The sequence below is a fragment of the Scatophagus argus genome, chromosome 4 (assembly GCF_020382885.2).
Source record: "Scatophagus argus isolate fScaArg1 chromosome 4, fScaArg1.pri, whole genome shotgun sequence".
Lineage (NCBI taxonomy): Eukaryota > Metazoa > Chordata > Actinopteri > Scatophagidae > Scatophagus > Scatophagus argus.
This window is the reverse complement of record NC_058496.1, coordinates 16,978,547-16,994,263: the sequence shown is the minus strand read 5'-3', so window position 1 is coordinate 16,994,263 and position 15,717 is coordinate 16,978,547. Positions and strand designations below refer to the sequence as shown.

Here is a 15,717-nt window from a genome sequence, read left to right as displayed (position 1 = left end):
CCCAACTGTCCCAACCTCAAATATATTCAACTTAAAATGATATTAAAAAGAGGAAAACAATAAACCATTACTTGGAACTAACAACTTTTATTTTTGCATTTTTGTAAGTTCAGTCATCTAATCAATGAAATGACTTATGTTGTCAGTTCTGCTGTACAATATCTGTTACTTATTGTAATTTAGGAGTTCTATTCAATGCAGTGAGGGAGGTTTTCACCTAATTTGAGTCAACATGCAGGACTCCTCAAGCTCAGATCGCAGCATAGAGTCTAATGATGGGTCAGTTTGGCTGTGGTGATTTTAATGAAACCCCAAGAAGGAATTTAAGTCTCAGAGATGGAGAAACCAGATTCTTAACTTTAATAAGTGCTGTTTGTTCGCTTCTAATCTGATTGAATAGAGCGCAGAAGTAGCACTGATAGCTGCTCACGGCACACACGTGACAGCCTTCCTCCTACAGCCGACATTGAGATGAAATGTCCCTAAGTTGACCTGGCCTTAGGCAGTGTGAACAGACACAGACCGCCAGCAGCCACAACAGTGTCATCCTACACCACATGAAGCAATTCAGAGCAGCCGCCAGACCTCACTGCAACAAGATGCCACCGAAGGCTTTACTCAGAAAACCTGCTGTCCCAAAAATTGTTTAGAAGTTTCGGGGGAAGATGTAGAGGCTGATTATAACATCCTAATATAGCCAGTTACAGTTATATAGAGCAGGTTGATTCCTTTTATCTATCGTGTACACACACACTCAAGTGGCCTTCTTATCGGAAGACATCTTAGTCTTTGTGCATTAACAGACACACTTGCATACGTCTGAACCATTTGAGGTTAACCAACAATTTAGCATGACTGTGTTATGACACAACCTAGAGGTCATTATTTTTGCATTGAGGCGGCTACAGTAGCTGATGCAATTTGTAGAGGCCTGTATATAGGAGGTCAGAGATCAAGTGTGTGCATCTGTGTACAATGTCATGACTCTTTTAGTACTTATTTGTGGAAGCATGTATTTATTTTTAAACATGTTTCCATGTTAATTTGCAGGACAGCGAGGCAGCCAGCTGTAAGATGAACAGCCTGGGCAGCAACCACTCCATCCCCAGCACCTCCGTCAGCACAGGCAGCCAGAGCAGCAGCGTGAACAGCATGCAGGAGGTGCTGGAAGACAGCTGCTCCGACATGACCATGATGCACCCCCAGGACTACAGCAGCACCCTGGAATCCTCCCCACAAACCAAGAAGGTAAAGTTCAAGGGTGAAGTCTGGATGGTGGGAGGGAGAGCTGGATGACAAATTAAAAGCCACACCAAACCACCACACCACAGCTGGAAACTTGGAAGCAGTGTGGGCAGTTCTCTGCGGTTCCCAAAAATTTCCATGATTCTTTTCTTAGAAGAAATGTTTAGACTTCTCTGCCTGCTTGTTTACTCGTTTTCACAAACCATAATGCACCATATCATTATATCAGCCAAGCAAAAAGACAATAAGCTATGAAAACAGCAGATAAACACACACACTATATTCATCAGATTGAACATTTGGCATGGCACAGAGTCACCACTCAAGATGATGCCACACCTTTAGAGCTGTTGTAAGTTTAAAGTAAAAGTAAAGCTGCAATTGGTTGAAAACTGCATTCGACATAGAATGTGTAGTGTAGTGCTGGAGAAGCTGTCTAAACCCTGTCCAAATGTCCTCTCACAACAGCTCAGCACAAGCAAAATGTGACAGGACATGCAAAATATCACTGGAAAACAACAGAAAAGCTGGCACTGCTTTGATAGTTGGGAAAAACTCTGGGTGACAGGCTTAGTTCAGACTGCGGGCAAATCACTTTTGTTTCTCAAATCAGATCTTTAAGACAAAGCGTCCACTCTGTTGTTTGCAACTGATCAGATCGGACTTGTGTCGCATCATCAACTTATCTGAATGGCTCACTGTGGTAACAACGTAGGAGTGAACTACGTGCACTGGTGATGCATCTCTCCCACGTGGAAGCATAAGAAATGAGATCCAACATGTCGCCCTCCATACAATCTGGCTGTCCTGTCATGGTGCAGCATAGGATCTGTTCAGCCATTCTCTGGGCTTGATGTTATCGTTACAAGTGACGCAAAAGACACTTTGAAACTTGATCTGAGCGTCATAACATTTCCAAACACCTTGTATCTTATTTGTAAATTTCACATTGCGGGTGTTTGGTTTTTTGTTTTGTCTTTTTTTTTTGTTTGTTTTTTTGCTGTTTAAACTTTATAAAATCAATCTGGATATAATCTAGATATGACAAAAACAATGCTGTCTGGAAAAAGCATAAAAGAGATGGAGTGTAATGAACAAGACAAAATTGCAAATATATTTTGCTTGTTTGAAAAACCCTTTTATTATTTTACAAGGGTTAAATGTGTATTATTCCACTTGCAGTAGCCTTGGTTTGACCATTATTGTGTGCTTATTGGAGCAGGGTACAGCTGGTCAGATGACAGCAGCTTAAATAATCCACTTTTATATCAAAACTTTTGATCAAAACTTAAAGTGGAGCACACATGGGTAGCTATGATTCTGATACCAAAGTTCAGCATTGCTCCAATGTATAAACCTGATTGTGTTTATTTTGTTACTAATACAATCATTTCCTTTCTGATGTGATATGTGTGCTCTCTAAAATAGAAAGTACACGTGGCTGCGTCCAAACATCCTCTGGATTTGTCTTACTGTTTTCAAGTGTATGCGTAATTGCCACCACCCCCACCCTCATCCACTTGAAACCATGGAAACCATCGACACAGTGCTCACTGTTTGGCAGATCGCTTCAAGTTCATCACCGACACTGTTCACACTCTGAGAACAAAGGCTGTGTACACATGTCGACAAGCGGCACACACTCCCCACCATTTCCCCACTTTCAGCTCTATCACACACACACACACACACACACACACACACACACCCATTCAGTGCACACAGGTCAATAAACTGCTTGACATTCTCATTGAATATCTCATATGACTTAAAAATCTGTGAAGAGAGGGCTGTCACTGCTCTGTCATTCTCTTTCTTCATCTGCTCTTTGTATTTTGACAGTGCATGAATAAGGATGTCACTTTATGAACAGACAACCAATGTGTTGTTTCAAGTTCAGGGGCTGAGCTGAGAACAAATGAAAGTGACACATTGTTTTCAGATGCTGATGAAGTTCCCTCTTCACATGAATCAACTCTTTGGTCCCTGGACCCCTGAAAATGTTCAGTCAGTTTCTAAAGGGGGGCATTCAGTGTTGACATTTCATGATGTTTTACAAGGTTAAAGTTGACGCAGTTTTAGCAAATGCTGAAGATTCCTTTTGAAATTTTATATCCAGTAGAATTTTAATCAATGGGGAATTTTTGCTATTTAAAAAGTCACTGTAAACTGGGCCTCTCTTCACCATCTTACTGTGAGGTGAAATGTGTCAAGTGTCCTGTAGCACTGCACAGTTTGCACTTTTTAAGGGCCATTTGTTCTTGTATTATTTTAAAAGAAGACAACGCTGTGACTCAGTCAATGACTTGTACTCAGTTTGCATTTCCCTCTGCTGTCTGTATATGTATGTTTCACACAGGACCATCAGTACAACTGGGACGATGGTATCCACAGGGACCACCGGGCAGGGATGAGGCCGTCCTCTGACAAAAGCAGCCAGGCCCAAAACTACAAGAACCAGGGCCGCTTTGCCACCATAAAATCAGCCTCACTGGTACGTTTAACAGAACTCTCTCATCTTTTCTACTTTTCTCTCTTTGTGGAACACTAACCTTGATAATTATGTTGCATTGGAGAAAGTACTTCTTGCAAACACCTTTCTCAGTGTTATGTTTACACCATTAAAGCATACAAGGGCACAGAAGTATTTTTTTTGTTTCGTTTTCCATCTGTTAAATCCTGAATGTGCCATTTTGAGGTGTCCTGAAGTGATGTACTGTAATGTCTCCTTTCTGAACAAATGTGATCTGGATCCATGTTCAAGCAAACTGATGTTTTTTATAAAAGCAGGCTTTCCTTTGTTGACTCTCCTTTCCTTTTGCTTTTTTTTTTAAACCTCAAATCTCATTTCCCACCTGTTTCATATTTACTTTTCTTCCCGTGAGTCCATCTCTTGGTCTTTACCTCTTCCTGGCTCTTTGTCTCTGCTCTCCAGTTTCGGCCCAGTCTCTGCAATGGGTCTCTGTTCCTCTCCTGTCTCCCATTCACTTCACTCCTTTTGTTTTCTCCTCTTCTACTACGGTTCGCCTTACCACTCCCCTCCCTCCTCCCTCTCCTTTATTTCTTCGACTCCTGCACTTGATAATACATCATTCTCAGATGTGACTCAATGTTCTGAGTTGAAGGGGGTGGAATTCTCTCTCACTCTCTCTCTCTCTCTCTTTCTCCATGTCTCTCTTTCTCTCTTACCCTCCCTGTCTGTTGTCATGGAAACCGGCTCTAGTAACTAATAAGTAGTTGTGGTTTCGTGTGCGTGTGTGTGTGTGTGGACACGTATTCCTGTAGTTGTGGGGACAAAAATCTGTTTACACAGTCACATTGTGAGGACCCTCCTTACATATGGGCAGGACCACAAGTCTCTTTACATGTGGTCGCACACGACAGCAAACATCTTTGTTTTTTCTCTGTCTTACAGGCGTAGTCACTCGTGACTTGTAATCACAGAGACATCTACAGGAGCTGTAGGATTAAATTGAGCTAGAAGAGCTAAATATACAGTGTACATCCTGAAAATCTAAGAGTTGGAAAAATAAAAACACATTAAAGAAGGTCCAAATGAAACAGACACTCTCAAATTTCCTAAGTGAGACGATAAATAAAATTAATCCACCCTGATGCATTAATGTTGTATCTTACATTTCTGGACTAATATTGTACTTCTGATTCTTGCTGAGCCTGGATAGCATTATATCAGTTTTCTCTCAAACACGTGGCCAGCACTCTTAGAATTATCCTCAAAAGCCTCTTTGCCCTCAGAAGCCTCTATAGCCATGGTTCCCAACTTTTTGTACTTGTAACTCGTGATGACGCACTGTTTGTGTCTTGTTTAAAATTTTTAGAGGCCTGAAAATCTAAAATCATCCAGTGAAGCAAAGTGAAGCCCATTACCAGTCCATATAGCTTACCATAGCTGCCCAACCTCAGTGAAGTGTTATCAAACATTCCTCTCTTCCTTTCTCAAGCTAACCACACCAAACTTAATGTAAGTTAACCTGGTGTTAGATGGGGAGACAGATTTTGTTCTCTCACTGAGGGAGTATGGTGACTATAAGCCTTCCTAGCATTACACTTCTGGTGAGACACCTCATTAATGTTATCAGAGAGCAAGGGTTGCATAACACATAACCATAACTAATTGATTGATTAATTGTATCTTTGCTGCAATGACATTATAGAAATGTTGTCGCTGCACTGCAACGTTCTGTTTTAAAACAGTTTTGGCTCATTGCAAGTTGTTGATTAAAGTCAAAGTCACATTAGAATGTCTGGGTTGTAAGCAGCTGAGGTGGCACATGCTGTGTCGGCATCTCTTTGTTACTGTGGCTGACTGTCTTGAAAAGAGGCGGCTTCATGTAAACCACAGGCTCTGCGTCATGTGACGATGCCGTCTTGCCCACCGACGCTGAAAGAGATGACATCATCTTTTTCTGCCGAGTGCAGACGTCCTTAGATTGGCCTCGACTCGCTGAGACTGTAATCAGCAGGTAGACAAAGAGCGACGAGGAGAGAAGAACAGGGGGTCCAGATGGTGAGGGGTGATGGATCGTCAGAGAAAAGAGAGGTGGATGGAGGACATGAAAAATGATAACAAGAACAATGGAAAAATTAAAGATCTACCACTCGTAATAAGTTGCATCCTCAAAAACACAAGTTGGAATGAAAAAGACTGGACATAAAGACATGTTGGACAGAGACACTGGGTATCATGTTGTGAGAAGGACAGATAAACAAACAGAGGTGAGACGGATTGAAATCTGGACTGACACAAGAAGGACAAGTGGAAGTGAGACAAAAAGAGGGTGATCTGTTTGTCACCCAGAGGTAACTATCTGATGAAGTGGTGGAAAAATGGGTAGAGAGAGAGAAGGAAGGGATGAAACTGAAGAGGAGGACATACGAAAGATGAGCTATTGGAAGGAAAACGAAAAGGAAACGAAAGAAAGAGAGAAGGATGAAATATTATCAAGGGAGATGGAAGGAAAGGGACAAGGATGAGGACCGAAGGAAACGACAGAGAGATGTAAAGTGAGGAGCAGAATGAATGTGAGACATAACTAGCATGTTAAAGGAAGGGCAGGGGTTATTGTAGGTCACGTGAAGTAACTGACCGAAGGCTGTGTGAGGGATGGCATCATCGCACAATATTTTACATCATCTGCTGCTTAAATTGTCGTCAGCTCTCGGTTGGAGGTCGTAACCTCACAGCTTGTAAACCTGTCAGCGCGTCAGCAACAGAGCAGCAACACATGCACCATCAGTCAGCTCTTTCGGCAAGAACTTAAAGCTAATGGCACAATATGTTTCATCGGGATCTGCTATCTAGATATATGGCAGAGAACAATCAGGAGGTTGCTTTCACAGGTAGATCTCAGAGGTTGTGATTAAACCAGATGCACTTCTTTTGCATTTACATGCCTTTTGAGGCCCAAACAGATGACAGATGAAATGTAGACAGTAAACCAGAGTCTGTAGAGGCTTTTTGCTTCCCCTCTTTAACCGGATGACTTCACCATATGTTACTATACATCTGTAGCAACGTTCAAAGTATCACCATGTCTTCTTCTTCTTCTGTCTCGTACTTGGCAAAGAGCCAGTTACGGCTTTAAATGCTGTACTTCTTCTTAATGTTATAAGAAAGAACATGACAGTGGTGCAAGTCTTTTGAGAGAAAATATATAGTCCTCTTCTATTCCCCAGTACACTATTAGCTGTATAAATAAAAACAAGCTTGCTTGTATCATTGTTTCTGTTTTCTACTGTTTGTTTTTTTTATCATCTGGCTTAAAATAATTTCAGTGTTCTGCAGAGCATCTTCCATTTTCAGCACATTGAACGCCTCCTTTGCAACGTTGAGTTTTATCAGAAAAACAACCTTGACCTTCTCCATTAAAGGGTTTTTATTCAAATCGCAGGCAAAACAGAACTCGCCTCTACTCATTCCCTTTTTCTTGCATTTCTCAAACCCCTTTAGGGCATTATTAGGCAGGAGAACAAATGCATGTTTAAAAACTATGATGGCTAAGAGCCTTGGGTCACATTCACAAAAAAGACAGTCTGTTAGTTCTCTTGTCCTTTAAGTACAGCATTACAGTTTTCTAAGACTGACCAACTTGATCTGGAAAATAACTAAACTGCCCATTTCCCACCAATCTCACTGGAACATTCACCTTTACCCTGCATGCTCTCCTCCCTCCCCTCCATGAATATGATTTCCTTTCCAGTCCCTGAGCCTTGTGTGAAAGAAGTCGTCACATGACGTTGACTTGGCCCTTTGTGGCAGGGTGGCAGTGAGGCTAGTGATTAGGATTGAGAGCTGCTGTTACAGTGGGGTATTGATTCAGCACAGATTAAGGAGGCAAGGGGGGGATGGGCAAAAGTTCTACCTACTTCCACACCAACTCCCCACCCCCACCCTCTTCTTTTCTCTAGATACAATTATTTTACTTCTTATTTTCATTTTTCTTTTCCCTTCTAACTCTCTCCCAGTCAGTCTCCATCTGCTGTTTCTCCTTTGCGACCACCCCCCACCCCCTCCCCTCATCTCTCTGCCTGCTCCTCACCACCCCACCCCACCTCCAATTTCTCTCACTCTTTCTCAATGAGGTATTCATGTGACCCACCTGCTGTCCTCTGCTTAGCGTTAGCCCCACTAAAGAGCCGCTCTGTGCTCTTGTTGGCCCGCGTGGTCGGCCTGCCTCATTCACAGTTCACACGCCTGCCTCGGCCGCTGCGTGCCCAGGGAGAGAACCAAGGAGAGGGTAGAGGAGGGGGTCGTCGTCCAGTAAGGGTGGGGTCTCAGGGTGGCATCGGAGCTCAGACAGGATTCTGTCGGGCATAGGATGCTGCACAAGGTTCCTGGATGCTGGTGCACTTGGCTAAAGTCGCCATTATGTTTGGCCTGAGGAGTTCAGGTGGAAGTTATGAGAAGATGCGGAGCGAGTACTACCTAGATGTGGAGAACCCTTTCTGTCCTCAGGTTGGTGTGTCAGGGGCAGGTTTTGCTCAACAGGGAAAAAGAAGAAGGAAAAAAGGGGATGGCCTTGCTGTTGAGATATCCCTAAAAGTTTAATCATGTAACTGTTTAATATTGTAACTAATATTGTAGCTTAAAGACATTTCAGATCCTTTGTAGTTGCCTGATCTATGCATTGACTGTGCATGTGCGACGGTCAGATGAAAGAGCTTTTGTTGGGCTCCAATGATAACTTCGATTGAATGGATTTGACTGTATTTCTTTTTAAGGTCTTAGTTTCCACCACTGGTTGAAACTTTTTTCTTGCATCTGTAAAACTGACAAGTTTTGCTGACTGTTGAACTGCAGCAGTTTCGCTATTATGCTTTGCACTCTGGATTGAATTCTGTTTTCAGTTTTTCTTGGGAAAGATAACCAGAATAAATAAATAATTACTATTTAAGGGTAGGTGATTAGATGGTTAAGTGTTATTGTTTGGATGCAATACAGAAACTAAGCTTTAACCTGTTTGGTCCACATTAAAAAAAACGGACATCTGTGGGATCACATTTCCAAACTTCTCTCTCTCCTTAGGTGACCAAGCAGATCCACGAACATGAGCAGGAGAGTGAGCTGCGGGAGCAGATGTCTGGCTACAAGCGCATGCGACGACAGCACCAGAAGCAGCTGATCGCCCTGGAGAACAAGCTGAAGGCCGAGATGGACGAGCACCGGCTCAAGCTGCAGAAGGAGGTAGAAACGCAGGCCAACAATGCCTACATCGAGCTGGAGAAGCTGGCAAAACGCCACGCCGTGCACACCGAGAAGGAGGTGGGACTTGTGATGGGCTGGGGGGAGGCAGGGGGTGGGGATGTAATCCAGAAGTTGTTACATAGATGATCACATTGGCCTACATTTAACATGCAACAGGTGTCCGGGGAAAAGGTCTGCTTTGGAAAAACAAGGGAGGACATGATGTTGAAGTCAAAATGATTTTATAGCTCCTGGAGGAAAGTCTTTTGAAAAGTTGTATAGTGTGCAAAATGTCATTGTTTTGAACAATTTAAGATCCAACCCCAGTCTTACTTCAATGAAGGAAGAGCACTAAAAAAAATGTTTTGTTAAGACTTAACACATTGCTGCCACCCATTGACACACAAGATGAAACACAAGGACAGAAGTGGGTCACAGAATGTCAGAGCTCTGAAAAACAAGCTGCATATCTCTGTGAATAGCACCCGGCGTGTAGGACAAGCCAGGGAGATAGTATATCTGTGCTTATACAGAAGACCAGCACGCAGCCCTAAACAGCAATGTAAACATGCAACGTCACATGGGAGTGACATTTCACTCGGCTAAACCAAAGTCACTAGATACTTTCTGAACCTCAACTTGATGTCCTCTGATCTGAAAATAGGTTGCTCTGGCAATACAACAAAGCATCTTCAGTACTGTTTTTGTAAGCAGTAAATCAGCTTCAGCTACTGACAGTATGAATTCCACTGACCCATAATTAAACTCATTGCAATTTTCTTAAATTGTCTATAAATTTGCATTGCATTTGCTAAAATAACTGGCCACACTATAATTTAATATACAAGACAAACGTGTGACCCAACATGAGATTTAGGGCTGCAACTAATAATTATTTTCCTTGTTTATTAATCCATAAATTATTTTCTTGATTAATAGATGCATTTTCATCGATATACTGGATGTTATAGTTTCTGTGAGCTCATGGTGACATCCACATATGCCTTTTTTTTTTGGACAACTAACAATCCAAAACTAAAAAAGTTTTCCTGATAGAAAAACAGGAAAAACAACACATCCTCACAAGCTATGGCCAAAGATTCTTTTTTTTGGCATATTTGGTTCAAAAATGCCAGAAAAACACAAAGGTCAATCTGATCATTTAACTTGACGTACTGTAGATTTTAGGTGGTAGTGAACAACCCTTGAATAGTATATAACTGATTAGTGGTGAGCTTCTAGGCGGTATTCAGTTGAGGTCTCTGTGCTAAGCTAACCGCCGCTCGCCCCTGCTTCCCTCCCGTTTCATGTGTCCCTCAGATGAAGACGGCGTTGGCGGATGAGAAGAAGTTCCAGCAGCAGATCATGGCTCAGCAGAAGAAGGAGCTGACCACCTTTCTGGATAATCAAAAGAAGCAGTACAAACTCTGCAAGGAGAAAATTAAGGAGGTATTCCCCCGTTTGTTGTTGCCGTTTCCTTATTCCTCTTCAGGCCAGCTCCTTCTTATGCCTCCCTGTTGTGTGACACATGGTCCTGTATGCTGTTTACTGTTGGATCTGCCCTCCTCCACACAATTGCACACATTCACTACCCTCCGAATTGGTCCTTCAGAAATTGTGTTGAGTCACTCAGCCTACTTGCTATGTTCTTGCACATGTGTACACACACACACACACACACACAGAGGAAAACCACAAATCCATATGCACAGTGTGCCTTTGTGTGCCTCTCACATCCTTGAAACTTGAGTCCAGAGAATATTTGTGTAGACTGGGAGTGTAACACACTGTGTTTTCAGTGACAAGATAAGTGACCAAAATTAGGTCAGCACTGTTAAAAGAAAGCGTCGCTGGCAGGGAGAGATATTTCCCACCAACTGAGGGCTATAACGGAATTAGACACCACAGAGAGTGGGGATCAGGCTCATGTGTTAAGTGTATTAGCTCGAGTTGTAGATTACTTTAAAGCCCATGAAAGAGAAAGACAACTCATACTGACGAGGGAGAGATTTGGCTGGGGTTTTTTCCAACCTTCCTCTGGCTATGACAGTCACGTGTAGTTTGAGACAGAAGGTCAGTTGGAGTTTGCTGTGAACACTATTCCTGTTTAGGCAGTATTTATGGAGGCTTTGCTTATTTTCACAGTTAAAACGTGCATATGTAAGACGTGGTTTGAGCATTTCCGCTTAGTTAGTCTATATTTGCTTTTTACATTTCCACTGGTTAAGACTAACATCTCATCCATTGCCCATAAATGATAGCAACAAACTAAACAGCTTTTTCCTTTACACCAGCTAAACTGATATTCCCATGGATAAATGAACCTTACATACCTGATAAACCAACCACCTAGAATGTACCGTGTTTAGTTCAGATTAACCCATTCCTGGCTACTGCCCACTACTTGCTAATTCTTACCTAACATAATTCCTCTGCTCTCTTCTCAGGAGATGAACGAGGACCATAGCACACCCAAGAAGGAGAAGCAGGAGCGTCTGTCCAAGCACAAAGAGAACATGCAGCATTCCCAGGCCGAGGAGGAGGCCCATCTCCTGTCCCAGCAGAGGGTTTTCTACGACCGAAACTGCCGCGCTTTCAAGCGCAAAGTCATGATTAAGAGACACGACTTGGAACAGGAGCAGATCAGAGAGGTGTGGAGGACATGCATCATTTAAAACATCATGTGTCATTAATTAAGACATAAATTAAATTTGCTAATTGATAACTATACCTCAAGTTCACCAAACCAGTAAAACTCCTGTTAATTAGTTATTTATTGTTTGTGATGTTGGTGTGAACAGGCCCGACGTGATTAGAGAATCAAAATATTTTTTCTCCACAAACAGCAGTGTGTGCTTTTTAATTACCCATTGTTCTTTAGATCTGTGAGGGGTTTCCTATTAACTGTAAGAAGATTATTAATGCAGAGTAAAGCAAGGCAACAATGTTATAATCTGCAAAGCTGTTATGTAAATCTAGAGGAAGGCGCAGAAGGTCCAAAAGCTTTCTGAAGCAAAACACACAAAATTCTGAGTCACGTTTAAGTGATCATTTTGCTGTTGTGTTCAATAGAAACAAGAAGTGTTAAAATGAATTAAACGAAGGGGAAAGATTAAATGTGTTATATGTATTGATTTTTCCGCTTGCTTCAGCTTGGAAAAAATACAAGACAAATTTTTAGTCCTCCTTGTGACAATGTCATATTGGAAACAAGCAACAAACAACACATCCCACTGCAATTCATTCCATTTCCTCTCCTCCTCTTCCTCCATCTTTCTTTCCGGCCCTCCCCAGGAGCTGAATAAGAAGAAGACGCAGAAGGAGATGGAGCACGCCATGCTGATCCGCCACGATGAATCCATGCAGGAACTGGAGCACAGGCAGCTGAAGACCCTGCAGAAGCTGCGGATGGACCTGATCCGACTGCAGCACCAGACGGAGCTGGAGAACCAGATTGAGTACAACAACCGACGAGAGCGCGAACTCCACCGCAAGCACGTGCTGGAGCTCCGGCAGCAGCCCAAGAACCTCAAAGTGAGTGGATACAGAGGCCGGTAAAGTTTTAGATTCAGGATTTTACAGATGGTGTCCTATGGGGACATAGGTGCTTCAGATGCATGGCTGATGGTAAAACAAAAACAAAACAAAATGCTTTTCTTTCCAGATGCATTTTAACATTTTTTTCGTGTCTTTGAAGAGATCAGTTCGATCCACCTTTAAGATGGCGCAAGATATGAGCAACGCCTTTTATGTTTTGAGAAGACTGTGATAAAACAGTGATGCAAGATGGATGTAACAAATTAATTTAGAGAAAGAAAATGGTGAAAGAACATCCAAATATTTCATCTCTGGATGTCAATTCTGCTTGATTTGCTTTTGAGGCTAATGATGGGAAGAACTCCGATTTTTGTCACAGCTATTTTAAACCTTTAACCTTCAGCAGCCTTAAATTAAACAATCTATGTCCTCCCCTCACTGTTTTCTGCCTGTCACTGTCCCCTTCACCAGGCTTTGGAGCTGCAGATCAAGAAGCAGTTCCAGGACACATGTAAGGTGCAGACAAAGCAGTACAAGGCCCTGCGCCACCACCAGATGGAAGTTACGCCCAAGGCCGAGCACAAGACGGTGCTCAAGGCCCTGAAAGATGAGCAGACACGCAAGCTGGCCATCCTGGCTGAGCAATATGAGCAAAGCATCAATGAGATGATGGCCTCGCAGGCGGTGAGTGGAGACCCGTTAACGTTCTTCTAAATGCAGACAGGTGTATTTTCACGTAAGAAATCAAGGCCCCTGAATGCCTTTCTCTCCACCTGTTGCTTATTCTTTTACGTTTTTCTCCTCCTTGTTTGCCCTCATCTTTGTCTAATATCTTTCTCTTCTCCCTTCCCCTTTTTGTCTCTCCCTCATTTACAATGGGATTTCATAATGTCTTTTATCAAATCCCTAACCCCTCCCTTCCCACTGTCTGTCCACGTGTCCTGTCTGTCCCTGTTGCCCTTCCACTTTCTTCCATCCCTTTCTTGCCGCCTCCCCTCCCCCTTTCTCTGTTCTGTCTGTCTCTGCTCCTTCTTTCTCTTCTCCCTCTCTCCCTCTCTCTCTCTCTGCTTATCAATGTACCCCCACCCAATCTACCCATCTTTCTCTCTCTCTCTCCCTCTCTCTCTCTCTCTCTCTCTCTCTCTCTGCTTATCAATGTACCCCCACCCAATCTACCCATCTTTCTCTCTCTCTCTCCCTCTCTCTCTGTCCCTTTGTACGTCCCTCTCCCCCCTGTTGCGATCCTTGGTCGGCTGTGTCAGCTGCGTCTGGACGAGGCCCAGGAAGCCGAGTGCCAGGCCCTGAGGCAGCAGCTGCAGCAGGAGATGGAGCTGCTCAATGCCTACCAGAGCAAGATCAAGATGCAGACCGAGGCGCAGCACGAGCGCGAGCTGCAGAAGCTGGAGCAGAAGGTGTCGCTGCGCCGGGCTCACCTGGAACAAAAGGTGTGGTGAATGAAACTCTCTTGTCATTTTAAGAAAGCCATATGTGAGATTTTGTTGTCCTGTTGATCGATACAGACAAAACAGGTAAAACACAATGGAGTAAGTGTTTCTTACTGTGGAGAAGGAAAAACATTTCTAAATAATTCAGACATCCTCCTTAAAAGTGCCAAATAGAATTTAAAAAGCCTTTACTGACATGGATAATTCCTACTAAAATAAACTTATTTTCTTATGTAAACATTGTGTTTCATTTGAAACACCCACCAGTTGGAGTTTCAAGGCACGCCCAGTCTTTCCACCCACCTAATTAAATTTCACTGTGAATACAACACTGTTTATCGAAAACACTTTTTCAACATAAAAAAAAAAGAAACAAAAAAAAATGTAGTGCAGAAAGAAAAACGCAAAAATAAAAATCACGAATTTGTGACTGAATTTACAGGTTTTGATTGTTTTTCTGCATTCCTTACTGGTGTTCACTCAAATATAACCCTTCCATGCCTCAACCAAAGTGACTGTGGAACAACACCAACAGAATGTGGCAGCGTCACACAGTCAGTGGTCAGGTGTGCTGACTGTTTCTGTCACTTTTTGCCTACAGAAGCAGATGTAACACCAAGAGATAGATAGATAGATACTTTGTTATTAGGAAGATTTTTCCAACACCAAATGAACGTTTTTTTGCCTTAGGTGTGTTGGGGTTTGTTTGAAGAGTGATAAACTATTTAAAACTCCTTAAAAACCCCTTGAGGAAAATTGTCATCGACTCCAACACAGTAGCACCCTGCATAATACTTGTACTCTGGCCTCCTGCTCCAACTAGAACTGAAGCCCTTACAGACAAACACAAAGGGTGGCAGTAATAACTTGGAATGCGACCAGTCCAACACTGAGTACGCCTCGATGCTTAAGCAAACAGGTCTGGATAACACATTTGCATCTACCTCGGCAGGCAGTGCAGGCATGAAAGGCGACCCAGAAGGACGCATTCATGAGTTCACACACAGATTTCCCTCACCACAGGTGGGGATGACAGCGGCATGCCTTCCTGCAGGGAGCACACAAGCATTTCTCTTCCACACACTCCTAATGGTGATGAAATCCATACACGACAGTGATACATACATTTTAGGTTATTATTGTAACTTGTTCTTAATTGGTTGTTGTATGTCTAAACTCTACTCCCTTAGATACTCTACTTCCTGCTAAAATCCCTTCAGTGTAAACTTTTTCATTTTGTAATCACAGTTATAAAGTGCTATTAATTATGATACCAGCAGCTGTGTGGAAGGCTGCCCGGTAGCTTCAGTGTAACTTTTGTTTTAATGTATATAAATGTGACACCCCTTCAGATGCATTATGCGATTATTCGAGCAACCTGCCATTGTAAACCAACAACATGCGTTAAGATTAGAGCGGCTTCTTAAGCCTCCCTCCAAAGTGACAGACGTCATCGCTACAGTCTAGCATTCCGACAACAAAGGAAGAGACATTTGAAATGTCGCCCTCACACAGTTCTGCTGGACCTGGTGGTGTCTGAGCGAGCCGTGGTGGTTTCTCGCCATCTCCTGGCTGCTTTGGGATCTGCACTCTAGGACTGGGATGATGTCATGTTTTTCGAAACACTATTGTCCTCCGGCTCGGTTCATGGTCAAAGTCTGGAGTTTTCTGTGCATGCTCAGTAGTTGGCCAGATTGCCGTATTGCGCCATGCGGTGCTTTGTCGGCACCTGTGGATGTGTGTGCCGAGTTCATGTGGGTGTTGGGCTGAAGGGTCCAGCACACA

General features: G+C 42.9%; 1 protein-coding gene across 4 annotated transcripts in view; it reads left to right on the top strand.

The window, feature by feature from the left end:
* taok3a (TAO kinase 3a) overlaps positions 1-15,717 on the top strand; it is a 60,277-nt gene that overhangs the window by 42,449 nt on the left and 2,111 nt on the right. For all 4 annotated transcript variants that reach the window (XM_046385543.1, XM_046385540.1, XM_046385542.1 and 1 more), the window contains 8 exons: positions 1,051-1,248; positions 3,605-3,739; positions 8,792-9,028; positions 10,271-10,399; positions 11,398-11,601; positions 12,245-12,484; positions 12,959-13,171; positions 13,750-13,932. In XM_046385543.1, coding sequence (XP_046241499.1) covers positions 1,051-1,248; positions 3,605-3,739; positions 8,792-9,028; positions 10,271-10,399; positions 11,398-11,601; positions 12,245-12,484; positions 12,959-13,171; positions 13,750-13,932 — 1,539 coding nt within the window. The remainder of the gene's footprint in view (positions 1-1,050; positions 1,249-3,604; positions 3,740-8,791; positions 9,029-10,270; positions 10,400-11,397; positions 11,602-12,244; positions 12,485-12,958; positions 13,172-13,749; positions 13,933-15,717) is intronic.